The following is a 21325-nucleotide window of genomic DNA, read 5'->3' as shown; positions in this document are numbered from 1 at the left end:
CCTTCAAACTCACCCACCTTAAAATTCATGCAACTGAGGTTATGCAACTTCCATTGTCTCTGTTAATCTTGATGATTGATGTATATGTGGGAAAATTATTGGTTGTTTGATGGTGTTGCGTAAAAATAGGACAAGATTAAATAATTTTTAAAGCGAGTTGGCCATGCGTTAACTGAACCCATATGTATGCTAGGGCAAAGCAGTTTTTTATTTGAAGATAGGCATCCTGTTCTCAATTCAATTTTAAGGAGCATTTTTTGTTATAAATATGGACATAGAAATCCATAATTATCCTAACAAGCTGGAAGAACAAGTAAGTATCTTAGTTGTTTTAAAAGTTACCAATTTTTAAAGGTAATTTTAAAATGTCGAAGTTGTGGCACCATGGCTGAGAAGATATGTACTTGTAGAAATACAGTGGTGCACAGAAGTACACCAAAACAGAGTATTTTTATTCATCAGGGGAGTCATAGACCCAAGGTTACTCTACCATTTGTATGTGAAATAATTTGACACTACAGCAAATATATAACATTTCATAATTTAAGGAGTAACTATCAAAAGTTTGGTGCAATTCAAATTAATGGATTGTTTGTTTCTATATACTGTATTAGCAGTGGGAATTTGCCTAATATGCAGTAGTGAGGGAGTACTTTGTTTTGATCAATTCTCCTCTGTGGACTCATTTCATGGGTTTCAGATAGCATCATCCAGGAATATTTCACCAAGTAGTTCTTCATCATATTTAAATTTAATCGTTGTCAATAATTAAGAGTTTCAAGTAAATGAAAAGATAGATATCGTTTTTTTTAATCACACTTTTCTAGTCAAGTGATATTGAGACCAACTACAGAAACTCATCAGTATTACTGACAGAGATTGTTCATGCTTACATAAAAAATATAACCTTGGTGTTATATGTACACTGGTTATTCTGGTGTAAACAGTGCACAGAATACTTGGAGTATTGTGTATAGTTCTGGTCATAACGCTGTAATATGGATGTGATTTATGCTGGAGAGAGTGCTGAGATTGCCAGGATGTTGCCTGGATTGAAGCATGCAAATTGTGGAGAGAGATTGGGCAGGCTGAGTTTGATTTCCCTGGAGTGAAGGAGCTGAGGAATGACTTGAGAGAAGTGTGTAAAATATGCAAGAGTCATGGACATATTCTTTTCCCATGGTAGTGGATATCCAAATCAATAGGGATATAGGTGTAAGGGATTCTAAAGGGTATTTGTGGGAAGATTTATTTTCATTTACTGATATAGTCAGTATGGATGTGAGGGCCAAAGGGCACAATTCTGTGCTGCACAGTTATGACTCCATGTGGAGGCATTAAGAAATATTTATTGTCTATCCTAATATTTTCTGGAAGTTGACAAAGTAAAGCTTCATTGCAACAAACTTTACTTTTTACAAACCCTCCACCGATCCAACTTCATCTTCTATGCCTTAGCTTTGATACAGCATTTTGAAGCATTTCAAAACAGTAACCATGATTGTGGCAGTACAGTCTCTGATTTTATGAAACAAATCCTGAAAGCCATACTTAATGAAATAGTTGTTGTAAAGATAATTGTTATTCTTGGAAAAGATTTTGCTTGTATTAAAGAAATTAAGGCTGTCATAGCCTGTTTAGTGTGATATATTTTTCCAACAGCTGCTTTTGTTTCATTTGCAATGGTACAGATCATATGCGATTAAGCACACCAACTTATTCAGCATTAAAAGGGTTTGGAAAAAGTATGAGGAGTGTGTCAAGTGACGGTGCCAGCTTTACTTTTCCACTGGTATCTGCAGCTCCCGATCAGCCTCCACCTGCTGCCTCTGTGGCTACCCCAACACCGCCAGTCTCTGTAGCAGTGACTACCAGTGCGACACAACCGTCTGTACCTCAGTCTATGCAACAGGCCATGCCACCGCCTGTACCGCATTCAGTGCCTCAACCAGCCGCAGCAATCCCAGCCTTTCCTCCAGTGATGGTGCCGCCGTTCCGTGTGCCATTGCCCGGCATGCCAATTCCACTGCCAGGTAAGATACCAATTCTCTAATAGTAATGTTATTCATGTCTATTGGTTCATTTTCTCTGGTGGTCACTTTTTTTTTCTTGGTATCTGCTTCTTGAAACTTGGAATTTGTGTGCTCTATCTTGGTTGTAATCTTTGTGTATGTCCTGGCTTTCTGCAGTAACAGGTCAGTAAAGCTAACCCTTTGGCATTTAAAATAATTAATTTCAGTACTTAAGTTTATAGCATTTCCTGATTCAACTTGCTGATTCTGAACTGTAGAAGTAACAGAAACACTTGAAATCAACATCAAATAGCAGCTCCCTGGTCCCTAGAAAAATAATCAGGGTGATAAAAGCATGCACAATGATCTATTTTGTATCTGATGGATAAATGAAATATGTTGCTGTGCCGAAATAGGGAAATGATATCTAGATGTTAAGCTTCTGACTTAACAAAATTATTGGACATCCCATAAGCATAAATGCCTTTGCATTTAGTGAGCTAACACCTTTGCCTGATTGTCAGTATAAAATTTTGCTGAAGCGAACACTGTCATTAGAATGGGAGGGGTAAGGGGTGCTATGGTCTGGGTGCAGGTTGATGAATGAGGCAGAATAATGGTTTGGTACAAACTAAACGGGCCAAAGGGCATGTTTTTGAGCTGTAGTGTTCTATGACGCTAGCATTCTTTATCGCCCACCTTCGACACATGCCCACATCATATATATTTATCGTCTCTCAGTGAGCATATTTTATTTCATATTTTGTTTAGGAATTCAGAGTAACAGATATGTGTGATATTCAGAAATAATTCATTTGTCAAAAGATAATCCCTGCAGTAGATTAGAAGGTTGCGCAATGAGAAATTAGTAACCTTTGTCTAAATGGTGTCCGGAATAACCATTGGCTAGTCTGTTTACCTTTTTATGGCTTTGTAATAAGAAATTGCATTGGTTTAAACGGTGCATTTATTAGTCAAACTTTATATATTTTTTCATTATTACACTTTTTAAGGTTGTACTTATTTTTAACAACAATCATTTTGGGTTTAGCAATTAAGATTTAAATTGGATTCTCACATTTATAGCAGTAGTTCTGTAAATGTGCTTGAGAACCTGATGGATGGTGATTCCCAGTGCAGAAATTAGAAATGTTTCATGCTGCTTGTATAATTTAGTATTGGAAATTGTGTTTCAACATAAAGAGGAGAGGCATTTATTCAAATTGCAATGTAGAGTATGAGTTGTACCTGGAAAATAGTCTGGAAGGCCTGATTTAATCCCTACAAGAGCCATGTGAACTTGACAACTATGGTCCAGATTTGGCCAGCTGCATTCATTGGCTTGACCTGTTAAAAGGAAAGCCTGAGGAATTTTATGATGTAGAAGAGTCACTTTTGTTTTGCAACATTGAACTGGCATATAAAGTGAAGTTTGGGGAGACGATTGTTTAGAGCTAGGAGTTGAGGACACAGATTGGATGAGCAACAGGTCAAGTCTATTGGGACAGGATGTTTATATGTGGGGCGGATAACAGGTATAAGGGAATTAGACAGCTGATTTGAATGCATGGACTGGAGCTTGTGGTAGGTGATTTTGGAGTTTGAAACTAACAGAGTAAAATTATTAATGATTATGGAAGGTAAAGTGGCATTTATTTGGTGTAATAAGGATGTCTCTGATGAGGTAAGTTAAACATTTGAAATTCTATCCACACAAACCTTCACCTTCAGGTGCAGACCTATGTTAAGCTTCTGGTCTTTAAAGTGATAATGCATGGTTGATTATTGTTTAGAGGATGCTATTTGTGATCCTTTATTTTGACTCCATTCAGATGTAAAACTTTGGTTTACACAGAGATTCACTGTGTGACTTTGGCTGGTTGAAGTTGAAAATGAGAAGGAATTATTCCTCATTTACACTAAATCCCAATGGATTTGCAATCCCTTTGGTATAGGTAATGTCAGAGAAAGTGAAGTATTAGATTAGATTAGATTAGTTTCAACTTTATTGTCATTGTGCCGAGTACAGATACAAAGCCAATGAAATGCAGTTAGCATCTGACTAGAAATGCAAAGAGTAGTGTTATTTACAAAATAACTGCGAATAAAAAGTAAGTGCTACAGCACACAAATATAAAAGTACTGAAATAGAACAATATGGGTGCAATACTGCTTAGCGCTGTGATGTGAGGTTCAGCAGGGTCACAGCCTCAGGGAAGAAGCTCTTCCTGTGCCTGCTGGTGTGGGAGCAAAGGCTCCTGTAGCGCCTACCGGATGTGAGGAGAGTAAAAAGTCCATGGTTAGGGTGAGATGCGTCCTTGATAATGTTTTTCGCCCTGCCTAGGCAGTGTTTATGGTAGATGTTCTCAATGGTGGACAATTGGGTGCCGATAATCCGCTGGGCAGTTTTCACCACACGCTGGAGTGCTTTACGATCCGATACGGGACAATTGCCATACCACATTGAGATGCTCCTTTTTGATCAGGATGGAGGAGTTCAGGGACCAGGTGAGATCCTCAGAAATGTAGACACCAAGGAATTTGAAGCTTGATACACGCTCTACTACAGCTCTGTTGATGTAGATGGGGACGTGAACGTGGCTCCTAGCATGCTTGAAGTCCACAATGATCTCCTTGGTCTTCTGGGTGTTAAGGGCCAGGTTGTTGTCGGCGCACCACGCGGCCAGGTGCTGGACCTCGTCCCTGTAGGCTGTCTCGTCATCCACCCTGATCAGGCCAACCACCGTGTTGTCATTTGCGAACTTGATTATGGAGTTAGAATCATGTACAGGAACGCAGTCATAGGTGAAAAGGGAGTACAGAAAAGGGCTCAGCACACAGCCTTGAGGCAGCGTTCAGGGTGAGAGTGGAGGAGGAGAGGTTGTCTAACTTAACTGATCGGGGTCTGTGAGTCAGAAAGTCCAAGGTCCAATTGCAGAGGGATGATCTGATACCAAGCTGGCGAAGTTTGGCGATCAGCTTGGAGGGAATCACCGTATTGAATGCCAAACTAGGAAGTCAATGAACAGCATTCTGACGTAAGAGTTGGCGCTGTCCAGGTGGGTCAGGGCAGAGTGAAGTGCCGTGGAGATGGCATCCTCTGTTGACCTGTTGGTGCGATAGGCAATTTGATGGGGGACCTGGGTAGTGGGCAGACAGGAGTTCAGATGTGATAGAACCAGTCTCTCAAAGCACTTTGCAATGATGGGGGCGAGTGCAACTGGACAGAAGTCATTCGGCCTGTGGCAGTGGAATGCTTCGGCACTGGCATGATGATGGCGATCTTGAAGCTTGTGGGGATAACTGCCTGGACCAGGGGCAGATTAAAAATGTCCGTGAAGACTCTGGCCAACTGTCCTGCGCAGACTGTGAGCACTTGGCCAGGTATTCCATCCAGACCAGCTGCCTTCCGTACATTCACTCTGCTCAGGGTGGCGCAAACATCGGAGGTGGAAAGTGAGAGAGGCAGTTCACTAGGTGGGAGATCTGCTTTGAGGGTGACTTCCTTGTTCTCTCAGTCAAAGCGAGTATCAGTAAAATATTCAAAAGGGAGAGAGAAATTGGTTTGTAGTTAGCTTAGCATCTGTATTTGAGAAAATTCTCAAAACTTTTTAAGATGTTTCAGTAGGGCCATCAGAATAGTTTTTGTGTAAGGCAAATCAGGTTTAACAATTATTTGGTGTTCTTTTGAAGCAGCAACTTGTGCTTTTACTGAAATGGAGCAAGTGGATGTAATGTTGAGTACTTCAATTCCACAAAAACACTTTATCAGGGGTTTTCTAGAATTGAAATATTTTACAATACTTCAGTTCCAGAAAACCCTTGATACTGTACCACATTAGTGGAGATTGTGGAAAACAGAAGGTCATGGTGTAGAAGGTGACTTATTCATGAGATTTGTAGATTAGCTGGTGAAAAGGAAACAGAATCTGATCATAAGTGGATAGTTTTCCATTTTGCAAGATGTGTCAGGGCTTTGCTTTTTACAATTTATACTCTAAATGATGGACTAAAGCACCGAAAAGAATGTTGCTGAATTTATTAATGACACAATTTAATAAGTCCCACACAAGTGAGTGGGTAAGTTTCTGGGAAATGGAACTTGATATGGAAATAATATGAAATTGCCCAACTTGGACCATAGATGTATATAAAGTGCTGATTAAAGACCTGATTACAAGTCTCTGAGATGCAGAGGAATTTGTTATGTTCTTGTGCATGATTTGCAAAAAACTAATGCAGTTATAACAACTCATTAGAAATATTAATGTTTAGAAAATGCAAAAGTAATGAAGTTATGCTTCAGTTGCACATGTCCTTGGTAAATCCATATCTTGTACTGTGTCCTACATTGGTCTCTTTATGAAAAGAAGGATGGTATGGCATTAGGGACAGTTCAGAGGTTTGCTAGATGAGCTATTGGAAGAAACTTGATTGATTGAAATGTGAAGAATCCTGAGTGGTCTGTATATGGTGAGGATTATGCCTCTTATTGGAGAATCTGTTTTTTAAAAAAAAGGGTTTGACTGTTTGAAATGTAATGAAGCCAATTTTGTCTTTCCAGTTGTCTTTTGAGCTATTTCTTGGAGCAGTGAAAGCAGAGTGTTTCATTAGATAATTGTGGTATAAGTTTACAGCAGGTAGACAGGAATTCAGAGTTGAGGTTATGGTCTGATAGTCATAATCTCAATGAATGTTTGAGTAGTTTCGATGGTGTGAATGGTCTTTTTCTGCCTCTAATTAATATCCTTCTATGTGAGATTGACAAATCAATTGGTGGTCAAGGGATCATATTTTTTCCCAATTGTTAGTGCTTGTGCTGTAGAAATCTACAGACTTACCTCGAAGATATGGAGAGAAAATGTTTCTGACATGATCAAATATGATGTGAAAATTTTGCATGTATAAAATTATCAGAATGCACTCAGTTAAAGATCAACTGCAATGTCAGGGAAATCCTACAATGAACAGTTTATGGGCAATTGAATTAAATAAGTTATTAAAAGCCAGGTTTCAAAAGGAAAATAATGAATCTGGAAATGTTATTGAAGTTTGGGTGTGTTAGAGTCTTGAATTCTTTGTTTCCCTTTTGCCTGCTGTTTTGGGAGCTCCAGTTTCCTCCTATGTACCAAAGACTTGAGGGCTGCTAAATTCAGTGGCTGCTTTATTTTTCCTTTTATGTAAGTGAATGGTATAATCTGTGGGATGCTGATAAGAATTTGGGGAATAGTAATGGATTTGTGTAAATGGGTGTTAGTCATTGCAGACTCAGTGGGCGAGAGGGCGTGTTTCAATGCCGTATGACTCTGAGTCTGCCTTTTCTCATGTCTTAACCTCATCTCAGCTGTGAGTTTACTGGTGGTATTTTTCCCATCCTGATTATTCTTTTCCTTTTCCTCCTTTCTCTTGACACTTTCTCTTCTCACCCTATCAGATATTGCTATTAACCCCCAGAACAACTCACTTCTTATTTCTCCAAAAGCTGTATTCTTCTGTTTTGGAGCAAGGGTCAATTGTTAGCTCTGAAATCAAAACCAGAAATTTAGCTTAGTACTTCATCATGTGGAAGTTTGAAGGAAATCTGTACATAAAAATCATGTGATACTGAAAATGCCTCCAGATGGTGGATACTGTATACAGGAGTTCTAACGTTTTGTGTCATGGGATTCGCCTTCGTCCAATTTGTCTATTTTTGCTTGTGTAATGAAGTGATATGTGAATCATGGTCAATGGATCCTTTCAGTAAATCTCACTATGGGATTTAAAGTATTTTAAAACTTCCAAATTGTGCTCAGAAAGCTTGTACCAGAGAAAATTCATAATTTCACAGAATAATGTCTCGAGATATTCTTCAGTGTTCATGCTGTGGTAGTGGAGAGTAGATAATTTCTGCACTTTCTATTATGGACAGCAATAATGAGCTCCATTATATCATCTTTGAATGTTGCTTCAGTGTTACAATTTTAGAACTTGGCACAACAAAGAAGATCTATGTTCTTGTAGGTTCCTCGGCTTCAGTTTATGCCTGTCACTTGCCATTGTATAAAACAAGATTAGTTACACCAGCTACTTTTACAGATTCTGAAGGCAAATAAAACAAAATAATTTGAAAGCTTAAAATTCTTCTTAATGATCTTTCGCAGACAATCTAACCAGGTCATGTAATTGCATCTCTGTTGATGGTAAGTTCAAAGTAAATTTCAAAGTGCATAGATGTCGCCATATACAACCTTGAGATTTATTTTCTTGTGAGCATATTCTATAAATCCAATAATAATAATAGAATCAAAGAAAAACTGCACCCAACAGGACGGACAACCAGTGTACAGAAGACAACAAACTGTGCAAAAAAGAAAGATAAAGAAATAATAATAATTAATAATATATATCGAGAACATGATATGAAGAGTCCTCGAAACTGAGTCCGTAGGTTGTGAGAACAGTTCAGTGATGGGATGAGTGAAGTTAGCCCCTCCGGTTCAAGAGCCTGATGTTGAGGTGTGATATCTGTTCCTGAACATGGTGGTGTGAGTCCTGAGGCTCCTGTACCACCTCCATGATGGCAGCAACGAGAAGAGAACATGACCTGGGTTGTGGGGGTCCCTGATAATGAGTGGTGGGGAGGGATTTCCCCGTGATGGACAGAGCCATATCCTCTACTTTTAGTAGGAATTTCCATTCAAGGGCTGTTTCCATAACAGCTTGTGACGCAGCCAGACAATATATTCTCCCTCACATATTTATAGAAGTTTGTCAGAGTTTTAGATGTCAAACAAAATCTTCGCAAACTCCTATGAAAATAGAGGCACTGCTGTGCTTTCTTTGTAATTGCACTTATTGCCTGGGTCCAGGACAGGGCCACTGAAATGATAACCCAGAGGAATTTAAAGTTTCCAGTGATGACTGGCTCATGGATCTCTGGCTTCCTCCCGAAGTCAGTAATCAGCTCCTTGGTCTTGCTGACATTGAGTGAGAGGTTGTTGTGGCATTACTTGGCCAGATTTTCTACCTGTCTCCTATATGCTGATTTGTCACCACCTTTGATTCAGCCAGCAACAGTGGTGGTGTCAGCAAACTTGAATATGGTTTTGGAGCTGTGCCTTGCCACACAGTCATAATTGTGAAGTGTGAAGAGCAGGAGGCTAAGCACACAGCTTTGTGGTGCACCTGTGCTGATGGAGATTGTGGAGGAGATGCAACCAATCCAAATTGACTGGGATCTGTAAGCCCGAACAAACTTGAAATATTAGTCAAGTTTTTGTGTTCTATTCATTAAGTGATTGACAATCTGTGCTTTACATATGATGATCCAAGTCTCTTTTTAGATATTGGTAAATGACATAATATCTTTTAACTTATAGCATACTATGCTGCACACTGGCATATTTTCAACACAATATGTCTCATCTGCTTTGGTCATAAAATCATTCAGTGGATAAGGGGCAGAATATACATTCTGCCTGTGTTGACTATTCAATGAATCAAGTATTCCTGTTTTGTTTGCACTCATTGCAGTTCTGTTTCCCAAGTACAGATTCAGTTCTATTTGACATCAGAATCTACTTATCCCAGTTTTTTTTTGGGATTAAAAATTGCAGACTAACAATTGTGCATTAAAAAAAATTACTAGTTCTCTTGCCTTTAATAATTTGGACAGTTCCCAGAATCAGTCTTCAAGAAATAGTCTGAGGAAACTTTATTAGATTTACGGTAAAGTCTTACTTTTTCCTAAATTTGCCGAGATTTTAGCATATAAATTCTGGAACTTGCTTTACAACTAAATAGCAGCACTGATGGCATTTCAAGCAATGGTGTATTCAGCAGCAAAGGGGAGCAATACGGAAATTCTCGGGAAATGTTAAGTGTCAGAGCTAATGGGCCAAGTCATTAACAGTGCAAACGTCCAGTTTATGCCACAGATATACCTCTACAATTGCGTAGCTATAAGGGAAGTATTGGGCAATCCATGGCAGAAGACTTGTTTTGAATTGTTAATGTAGCACAAGTAAATCCTGTGAATTTGAAGAGTTCATTTTCTAAGACAAAACTGTGAGTGCAGCAGATAGAAATGGGTAGAGTGAACACAGTCTGCAGTTAACTCTTGATTATAATATTCTTCTGTTGGAGTAATCTTTCATGAAAGATGAAGTAACAGCATATTGAAAAATAATAGCAATGAGTAAAGTCAGCGTAGATTTATGGGGAAAAGATTATTTGACTAATCCACTGGTGTTTGGTTACAATTAGAATAGTTCAGTGTAAAACAAAAACTAGTACACATGGTGTTTCTAAATTTGCAGAAGACTTGACAAAATGCTTCACAGGACATTGATAACTCAGCTGAGAACACACAGATTGAGATTATATACCGATATGAATTGAGATTTGAAAGCAATGAATGGAAATATATTAATCCTTGTCAGTTTAATGGGCGATGGCTAGTTCGGGTCTAGAGAATTGGTACAATCTGTCAGCAGTAATATTAACAATGTGGCTGAGGGGGGAGGTGGTGGGCAGATGTCATATTTCCAGCTTTGTTGAAGAAGTCAAATTAAAGGTGATTGTGAATGTGGAGAAGGACTCAGAGGGTTCGGATGGATATGACAAGCTGAGTGCATGCAAGAGAACATAGTAATGTAGAGAAATGTGAAGTCTTCCATTTAGTGCTTGAAACAATAAAGGAATGTATTTTTAGATGGTGAGAGATCGGGTAGTGTTGGTGGTCAAAGGCATTTAAATATGATGTAGAAAACTCACTCAAAGACATCTTGCAGGTGTAGCAGGTCCAGGTGACTTATCTACCTTCAGACCTTTGTTTCCCAAGCACCTTCTCCCTAGTAATAGCAACTTCTGGTATACTGCTAGTGTCTTCAACAGTGAAGACTGATGCAAAATACTTAGTTCACCCGCCATTTCCTTGTACCCCATTACTACATCTCCAACGTTGTTTTCCAATGATCCAATATTTACTCTCACTTCTCTTTTACTCTTTGTATATCTGAAAAACTTTTGGAATTCTCTTTGATATTGTTGGCTTGCTTATCTTTATATTTAATCTTTGACCCCCTTATGGCTATTTTAGTTGCCTTCTGGTGGTTCTTAAGTTTCCCAATCCTCAAACTTCCCGCTAATTTTTGCTTTATTATATGCCTTCTTTTTTGCTTTTATGTTAGCCTTGACTTTTCTTGTCAGCCATAGGTGTAACATCTGTTTCATTTAGTAGCAAAAGATTTAAATCAATTTTTGGATGTAGTTTTTATTAAATTTATGTTCTAAGCTGTGTGCTGATGCTCTTTGTAAGGGTGTAGTTAAGACTCAGATCCATGATCTGGAGGAGCTAGATTGTTTTATCCTTTTCAGTTCAAAGGGCTGTTGAAGAAATTGATATAATAGTCTTCACAATGGATGTGTGATTTCTTCATTTTGATGTATATAAAATTCTCCTTAAGATGCTGCCAGCTAAAAATGAGGTTCGTGGAACTGAAGGAGATCAATTGACTTGGTGATGAGATGTGCATCAGATGGCAATAATGGAGAAAGATTCAGACTGGCAGAATGCAAGCATGTATGTTAGGGCTGTTCCACTCAAATAATATTAAAACATTTTTTTTTCCTCATACTCTTGCTTGATAAGATTGTAGATGGAAGTTTTGAATTGAAAAAGATATTAAAAAGGGCTTATGGACAATGTCGATTTAAATGTGGATATATGTGGGTCATTCACTTTGGACCCAAAAGAAGTATAGAATGTAATGCTTTCTGGATGATATCAAAGAAGCACTGGAGATCTTGAGAGGTGTGGGGGTCTTGAGCTTAATGAGAGAACCCCATTTCCTCCGTTGTTAAAATTAAAAGGATTGCTTCTCTGTAAAAATAGCAGGTTGTGCCAGTTGTACTAATCACATATAAAGTCGAGTGGCTCAACTAGTTTGTGATAGATCAGTGTCAGAACCCAAAATGTGTCAGCGAATCCATCAGTTACATTCAAGAAAAAGTGCTGTTGTTGGCATTGCATTCCATGGTGAAGGAGGATGACAATGTTTTCTTTCTGATTTTAACTTGGATGTAAAGGCAGGACATTATGTAAAATTTCATGTTTAATTGAATGATGTGAAGCATCCTAAGAAACTTGGAGGATGTCCAGTACAACTGGCACGCAATTGAACTTTAGCTCAAGACAACCCAGACTTAGAAAACGTAGATGAAGTCAAAAATTGATTTGGTCAGCATGTGTAATTAAATAAAGTCTCATTTTAGTGAATGTGATCATAGGATTGGTTTTAGTGGACTGAGTTCTTCAGCTTAATAAGAAATTATTGTATTTTAATAAGCATTTTTGATTGAAGATCATTTTTAAAGCAATAAGTAATTATATTTGGCAAAGTTTGATCTGAATCTTTGGTAGAATCTGTATCAGTGAGGGTTAAATTTATTCCAGCTTAGTTTAAAGCTGCATTATATTTAAATTTGTTTTAGTTGTTTCCTGTAGAAAATGTGCATATATTCTTACTGAAGTAGGTTGGTATGTGCACTTCTTGATGTTCAGTAATTCATCAGTTTCTGTACATTATCTGAAAGATTCATTTATCCTGAGGATGTACATGTGTCAATTCTTGCAGGTTTACAAGTACAGTCTACTCCACTTACCTGTAAGTGCATACCTCAGTTAAGTGTCTCTTTTTTATGTTTTTGAACAAACCACCGTTTTCCTTGTTTAATCAGGAGACTTTGGTATTAATGTTTGCTAGACACCACAATTTCATATCAGTACATCTTTCCATCAAGTTGCATAAAATATAGTTAAATAACTGTAGTTGTCATTGATCTGTTACTCTGTATAGTTCAGGCAATGCAAATGTCTTGATACATTCCTAATGTTGCTGTATAACACGGTATTTATTTTTAAAATAAATGTCATGATGTACACAAGTTTGTTCCTTTTAAATGTTCACCCAACAGTAAGTGTGTACATCTCATTGGAATGCAGTGTGCTGTGAAATCCCCTAGAATGCCAGTTTACATTTACACTTCAAACAGTGGCAGTGAATGAAATAAACTGATATGCACACGTTTCATCTGCAATGTTGTATTGTATTTTCCCCAAGTAATAACCTTAGTGAGGAATTGGAACATGTTTTTACTATAATGCAGCTTTAAAGTCATTGTAGCAGCTGACGCCTATCTTTTCTCCAACATGCTTGCTTATCCATTCCTACAGGTGTAGCAATGATGCAAATAGTCAGCTGCCCGTATGTAAAGACAGTCACTACCGCCAAGAATGGTAATACTTTAACTTGGTCCTTTCTGTCTTATTAGTGGCATGATATTTGAATGTTATGACTTTATTTTAACTGTCCAAATAAGTACTCATCCCAAACCTCTGGCTTTATTTTAAGTTAGATAGCATTATACAAATGTTCTATCAATAAAAGAGTCACTCGGGGCCCTTTATTAGCAACAGATTGGAAAATGCCATGCTCCACTAAGTATTGCTTTGGTTGAGTTGTGGAGGGTGGGATGGGGTGGTGCAAAATTAATACAGTTCACCAGTATTTTTGCTTGTATTGATTTGTGTTAATTTGTTGGTGCTTGACTAAATCCACCCATCATTTACTTTGTGCCTCCTCTGTTAACCTGTGCTTGTGTGCGCAAATCCATTTCTTTATGTATGGTAACTAGTTTGCATGCATGCCTTTAGCTGTTGCCGCATAACCTGTCTTTGTAATTTTGTTCTGCAGTTTCTTATAAATCTGTTTCTTTTTGCTTCATTAGTTTTATTAATCTAGTTTAAATAGTACAATATAATTCCACTTTGAAAGAAAGGAGAACTCTGCCATTATAATAATTGTGGTTACAAGGAGTAGAGGAAATTAATTCCAGTGTTGCATCCAACTGTGAACAGGTTTTTGATGTTAAAAGAATCTCAATGTCAAGGTGCTATTCTACCATGGTTTTGACTGGTTCCTTGCATTTATTATGAGCAAGGATCTGTGGTACTCATCTTTGGTGAGTAAAATCTTGGGTGGTGGGCTTATCTCCAGACCAGTGATTTAGTTTTTCCAGCCTTGTCTTTGTGGCCCAATATGTTGGATAGTTTTCAAGCGTACTTTTGTGGAAATATAGGCTGCTATAGTCCACGAAGGTTTTCTAATGTAGCATTGCGGAATAGAAAAGTTATTTCATGTCCCCAGACCTATCAGTATATGTTAGACATTTCAGTACAAGCTGGCTTTGAAAATTCATCAAAACAGTAAGTCTTGTTCCTTGAGTATCCAAAATGTGGTTTCTAAGGATATTTTTCATGGGCATAAAAGCCAGGAGCATTGTAATTTGAGTAAAAGATGGTGTGCAGCAAGACTGAGATGAGAGAATATTTGATTTCTTATTGCATAAAACTGTGAAACTTCATGTACAAGCCATTGAAGCAATTTATATTGATTGTCATGTGGACAAAAAAATCGAAGTGGCAGCAGTTTCAGTACTAATGAATGAACTACACGCACTTCAGTTCAACAGTATAAAAATCTTGAGAATATATTTTAAAAAAAGGAAGTGAGAACTCATCATTCGATAGGGTTGGGAATTAACCTTTGATTTCCCTAATAAGATGCAGTTGAATTTATTTAAGATAATCTCCTATCTAGCTTTACAATTATTCTTCCGTAAAGGAGTTTTTTCTTGACTGTGCAGTGTTCACTTACCTTTTGTGCTTAGACACTTTTGGAATTGCATTCAGAAATCAAATGTGCTGCTGGCTGGGCAGTGTTAAGTACTAAATGGTAATCTGAGCAAAAGTGAAAATTAAAGATGTCAAAAAGTAAGATGGTTATCTTTCATTCTTTAAAAGTAAACTTACATGCTATAAAGAAAATACTGGTGAAATTGTTATTTGAAATATGCAATATTTTTGAATTCTGTTTTTTGCTGTGTTTTGAACATTAAAAAACAAGCCACAAATTAAAATGAAGGCAGAGGTCTCATTTTAATAATTAGAAGTCTGTGCATTTTGCTTAAACCATTCATTTAGAATTCTGTTCATATAGAGTAAATTATGATTAAGTTATTATGTTCATTGGTGGTGGGTGGTGTTTCCCTTGGATGTATAAACAAGCTTGTTTAAAGTTGTACTGTATGTAAGTTTAATTAAGTGTAAGCCAGGGCACAAGCTTGTTTTAGACTTGCAGGGAACAACTAAAAAGAAATTGATTAAATTTGTTTGACAGCTTGCTTCCAGGTTATGCAAAAGGTTTCTCATTTGTTATTTCATTCTGCATGTTTCATCTTGCAAGTGGCAGAATGAATTAAAGGTGGTTCTGCAACTTGGAGTGTAAAAAAAAATAGATTTTAAAAACTGAAAGGTAGCAATGGAAATTATGAAAGGATATAATTTCCACATGAAAAAAAGTTTCAACTCAGTTTTATTTTGGCACAAGAAATTTTACTTCAAACTTACTGATTTTTACAGCAGTATTAACAACTTAGAAATAACCATATCCCCTCAAACCATTGAAGATAGTGGTCATCCTGATAGTGCAGTCTCATTAAATAATAATGGGATTTGAAACTATTTTCAGACAATTTTTGGATGCTTTGCAACAATGTATTTGGCTAAGTGGGTTTATTTTTTGAGATGGGTGGTCAAAACAGTTACTGATGTAATCTTAAGTTTCAGTCCTAAAGCAGCAAGATAGAATATTGTTCTCTTTTTAATCAGAACTTCAATATAGCCAATATGGTGTAACTTCAATATTCTGTTCTCCTTTTCAGGTATGTTGCCAGGAATGGCCCCACCTATGGTGCCGATGTTGCCTCCACAGGTTACAATAGCTTCCTCTGCTGCCCTACCCGGAGGTATACCAGGATCTGAATGGACAGAATATAAAACTGGTGATGGAAAAACATACTATTATAACAACAGGACCTTGGAATCTACCTGGGAGAAACCGCAGGAACTCAAAGAGAAAGGTAAATATTCATCAATTTTTTAAAGGAAGGCTCTGACTTGCAGAGTTTATCGATTTTTACCTCCATTATCCATCCTTCTGTTGAGCTCTAACTCAAGTACAGTTCTATGGCTACCAGGCCTTCAACACCTATGTAAGATGGTTACTTTATCAACAAAGTTGATGAGCTACTTTCCCACATGGGATATAGTACCTGTGCTGGAATTTCACCTGCATCCAGACTGGCAATAATAATTCTATTCCCTTTCTCCTATCACCACTTCGATCAGCTACTACCCAACCACTTGCTACCTGTGAGAACTATTGTGTGACTTGCATTTGTGCTATATTTTAATGTCATAAACATCTCCATATTATAAAGAACACTAACACTTTTAAAACTGAACACAGCAGGATATTAGAACATTTAGAGTTTGGCTAAGAATTGTCCTAAAGGAAAAGGGAGTAGTGAAATCTGGAGAGGGTTAGGCAAATGGTGTGTGCATTGGAGATAAGCTGGTATCTCAATGTTAAGGCAAGCGAAGATTTTATAAATAGGAAAGAGCAAGACTGGACTGAAAAATAAGGATAAGAATGTTAAAATAATATATTTTTAAAATTGGGAGCTGATACAAGCAAGCAAACATGTAAGTATAGTTTAAAAACAGAAGTAAAATGTGAAGACTATTCAGACCTGCTCCAACTATCTGGATGATCCTAGCTGGTACCCTGCTCCTGTTTTCTCCCCTTATTTCTGATCTTTTCATGTTTAACGATAATATCTACCTCCTTGAATATATTTAATGAGTTGGATTTCATTTTCAACAGTGGTATAGAATTAATGCTCACAAGCCTTGGATGAATAAGTTTCTACTGATCTCAGTTCTAAATGGCATATCCTGTATGCTGAATCTGTGATCCCTGGTTCTACTCCTTATAGATGATCAAGCCCAAGGTATCTGTTATCCTTCAGGCCCATTAACTTCCCAAGCAATAATTTCTTTACTAATGATGACTTCAGTTCCTCCCCTTTACTGGACCCTTAGTTTTTGGGAAGTGATTTGTTTTGTTCTCTGTGAAATATATGTTGAATTGTTCTACATTTTGATTTTGTTCCCAATAATGTATTTCCCATTTTCTGACTATCCGGGAACCTACCTTTGCTTTCACTAACCTTGATTTTACAATCACATTTAATATTTCCTTTACGTTTACTCTCACTCACTCCCTTCATCCCTTAATATATTTTGCCCACCTTTGAATGTTAAACAGCTCCTAGTCTCTGGTCTGTGCTTTTTTTGAAGCAGGATCCTGGTCTGAAATGTTAACAATTCTTCCAGCAGATAGTTTTCTGGCTCCTTTTCCTTGCAATTTTAAATGTTCTGTGGTTGAGTCTTAACTGACTGACTTCTCTGCCAGTTAAGAATGAATAATTTTTGTAATTCATCTATATTTCATGTAGATTAGGGCAGACAGTAGATTAGATTCTCGGAAGTGGGACTGTGTTGTGTACTGCTTTCCTTGTGTGTGAAGTAGGAAGTACACACTTCAGCAGCAAGCAAAACTCCACTCCACCGAACACGCTAGTCAGGATATAGCCTCCAAGTTGCGGGTGCTTTATTTGGGCAGCACTCGCATACAATTGAGTAAGAGTGAAACTGACAGGCACGGAAAAATATTCTAAGTACCTAATGCAGCAAACTTGTGATTTAAGTCACAAGAAATTAGGAATATATGAGGCATGGCATCTAAAACTTTGACAAACTTCTGTAGATGTGTAGTGGATATTGACTGGCTGCATCACAACCTGGTATGGAAAAACCAATGCCCTTGAATGGAAGATCTTACCTAAAGTAGTGGACACAGCCCAGTTATTCACAGTTAAAGCCCCCTCACTGTTGAGCACATCTACATGAAAAGTTGTTGCAGGAAAGCAGTATCCATCATCAGGGACCCCTGCCACCCAGGGCATGCCCTCTTCTCACTGCTGCCATCAGGAAGAAGGTACAGGAGCCTCAGGTTCAGGAATAGTTATTACCCCTCAACCATCAGGCTGCTGAACCAAAGGGGATAACTTCACTTGCCCATCATTGAAATGCTCCTGCACCTCTGGTCTCACCTCCAAGGACTCGTCATCTCATGTTCTCAATATTTATTGCTTGTTTATTTGTTTATTTTTTTTTGTATTTGCACAATTTCATTTGCACACTGGTTGAACACCCAAGCTGGTGCAGTCTTTCATTGATACCATTAACGTTATTATTCTATTATGGATTAATTGAGTATACCTGCAAGAAACGTAATCTGTTGTATATAGCGACATGCATGTACTTTGATAACTTACTTTGAAGCAAGACTTAAATGTACAATATCCAAAAATTATACACAACATGAGTGAACAATGTTTTAAGGTATACAAGAAAATTAATATCATGCTTGCTTTCCTTAAATTACCAAGGCTAATCGGAAATAAACTTTTATATAATATTAATGCAAAATATGGCTCGGATAGAGTTCTCCTTTATGAAATAAAACAACATTTGCAGACAGTGATTTCGATGGCACAAACAAAAGATAGCATAGATTGTGTATATGTACTTCAGTTTGATCGAACAAGCACCAAAAACAAAATGGCTGCCCTCTTGACATGGTCCAGCTGAATTTCAAAATTAAAATGGGTAGTACTATCAAAACAAATGTAGGCAGGACTATATTTAAAAATAAAAGTCTGAACTTGTTGGAAAACAATTTTTGAGATTTTCGGCAGCAGAAGAGCCCTAGCAATGTTGGACCAAGAATAGAATTTATCATTTTAATATTATCCTACTGCTATAAAACATAATATAATACATTTTTTCCACTGGGCCATTAAAGGTTGTAATGTGGGATGATGTTAATTTACTTTGGGCTGAAAGGAAAAATAATTGGGTCTTCAAGCAATTCACTGAAATAAATGTGTTCATCTCAGGTAGAATTTTCCAACATGAAACTTAGTCATGTTTATCATGGGCACATAAATTAGTCGTCAACTTTTTTTGGTACTGGTCACTATCAGTTTTTCATTGAGTTTAAAGATAGCTACCATCATTGACTTGATGGTGTAGAATTAGTTCTCAGATCATTGAATTGTAGTACAGTGCCAGATACTTTGACTACCATAATCCATGCTAATCATCAAGTGCCTGTCTATACTGTTAGCCAGTATTTGGTCGTAGCCTTCTATGCAATAGTGATTCAAGTACATGTCTAAATTCTAAAATGCTGTGAAATTACCTGCCTCCACTACCCACCAAGGCAGTGTGTTCCATGTTCCAACCACACACTGAGTGGGAAAAGTTCTTCCTTGGATCTCCCCTAAAGCTGTTACCCACTTACCCAAAACCTCTGCCCTCTGATTTTTAGATACTTCCGCTATTGGGGAAGTTACCTCTCAGTGAGCCTCCAAACTTTGCATGCCTCTATCAAGTCTCTGTTGAGTTTCCTCTGCTCAAAGGAAAGATATTGTCATCCAGGTCAACAATTTGATGACTATCCTCTGCATCCTCTCCGGTACAATTACATCAGTCCAGTAATTTTGCAACCAAATCTCTATCTTTGGTCTAACCAGTATTTTATATACTTGTACCTTAACCTTCCTGCTCTTGTATTCTTTGCCCTGGCTGCTGGAGGTAAATATTCTGTATGCCTACTTCACCTTTTCTACTTAAGCTACTACCTTCAGGGATCCTTGTGCACCAAAGTCTCTCCATTCTTTGGTATTCCCAAGCAAAGTACCATGCATTTTGTCCTACCGGAATGCATCACCTGAAACATCAGGAGTAAATTTCTATCTATCTTTACTGTATCTGCCATTGCTATACCCATTTTATCTACTGATTGATATCACTCTACAGGCTTGACTATCCTCCTCACTATTCACAACACCAAGTTTCATGCCATGTGCAAACTTAATTATCCCTCCTAAATTCATACCCATATTGTTAGTGAATATAACAAACTGCAAAATGTCTGCAACAGCATGTGATTAGTACCATTCTCAGCTTGCTTGATCTTCAGGTTGGTTCAAAGCATTTCAAATCGTATCTTAACCAGTTAAAATAAAATATTATCTTTCTCACACTTTCAGTCCTTCCATTTATCTTGTGCCTTTGTCCTTCAATTACAGTTTGTCCTTAGTTGACTATTCAACGTCCCTTCTAAGTTATTATACCTGAGCAAATTTGAAAAGAAGAAACGACTAAATGCAGTCTGACATTGACTAAGGCTTATGAATTGAGCTCAATTTCAAAGGGCACCTACTTAATAGAATAGTTAAGTTGCAGCAAATACCTTTGTATGTAGGAAGAAATTGTTTCAGGACCTTATTCAGTTACACATTCTGAAATTAAAATTGTTGTAGGGTAAACAACAGTGACCATGAAATTGGTGTAGAAGCATAGGTTGATCCATACAGGTACAGGATATGATAGGTAAGTAGAAGTGGTTGCTGGATACTCTAATATTAGTGTTCTGTTACATCCCTTCACTATTCTTAAAAATAACATAATCTATTAATTAAACCAATAACTTTTTGTTATGTGCTGCACCTAAATTTACCATGGACAAATATCCAGGTGAGGCATCCATCTTCTTGACCATTATGTATTGACGGCTCTTGTATTCTTGCTTAGTATTGATTGTATATTTTCTGATGCCCCCACGAACAGTGCAGTCTTCTGTGATAGTTTTGCATTTCAGACTATTTCTGTTGCCCTTTAATTTTAAAGTTTCGAAATGTCTGAAGTGACATCAAACCTCTGGACATGCTACATCTTTAAAGAAGCCTTGCTGATTAGTGTCAACTTACAAAGAGATATTTCAGTGTGTGCATTACTATGCCATTTGGGATATTCTTACTGTAGGAGGTTTTTTTCTAAATAGAGATGTGCCTTTTCACTTTGAGTCAGCAGAATCAACAGAACATGGGCCAATGGAAACGAAAGAGCACGAGTTCCTCCTTTCCTGAGGTATCAGTGTCCTGCTAAGATTAAGTTCCGTGAGCTCCATCTGTGAGCTTAAGGTGTGAACACCCCATGAGCCTTTGAATCCCCACATCATTCTTTGTAACTTCCCATTAAGCACATCTTCCCCCTCCCCTGAACTCCACTTTCTACTTCCAGTTGGGATTAGTCTCTACATGACTCTTTCCACTTGTCCCTCCTCACAGATCCCTCCTGGCACTTAGCCCTGAGAACAGGACAAGTCCTACACATGCCTCTACACCAACTCCCTCACCATCATTCAAAATCCCAAACAGTCCTTCCAGGTAAGGTGACACTTAAAATTCTGTCAAGGTCATCTGGTGCTCTTGTGCAGCCTCCTCTATATTAA

At 37.7% G+C, this 21325-nt stretch overlaps 1 protein-coding gene across 4 annotated transcripts in view; it reads left to right on the top strand.

Annotated features, from left to right (window-relative positions):
• tcerg1b (transcription elongation regulator 1b (CA150)) overlaps positions 1 to 21325 on the top strand; it is a 101473-nt gene that overhangs the window by 27175 nt on the left and 52973 nt on the right. The window contains exons 5-8 of one of the 4 annotated variants that reach the window (XM_072263540.1): positions 1803 to 2033; positions 12632 to 12661; positions 13231 to 13293; positions 15780 to 15977. In XM_072263540.1, the coding sequence (XP_072119641.1) occupies positions 1803 to 2033; positions 12632 to 12661; positions 13231 to 13293; positions 15780 to 15977 (522 nt within the window). Of the gene's footprint in view, positions 1 to 1691; positions 2034 to 12631; positions 12662 to 13230; positions 13294 to 15779; positions 15978 to 21325 lie in introns of all 4 variants that reach the window. The other 3 variants (XM_072263536.1, XM_072263537.1, XM_072263539.1) reach the window with 3 other exon arrangements.

Source organism: Mobula birostris, chromosome 7 (genome assembly GCF_030028105.1).
Source record: "Mobula birostris isolate sMobBir1 chromosome 7, sMobBir1.hap1, whole genome shotgun sequence".
NCBI lineage: Eukaryota > Metazoa > Chordata > Chondrichthyes > Myliobatiformes > Myliobatidae > Mobula > Mobula birostris.
This window is presented reverse-complemented; position numbering and strand designations above follow the sequence as displayed.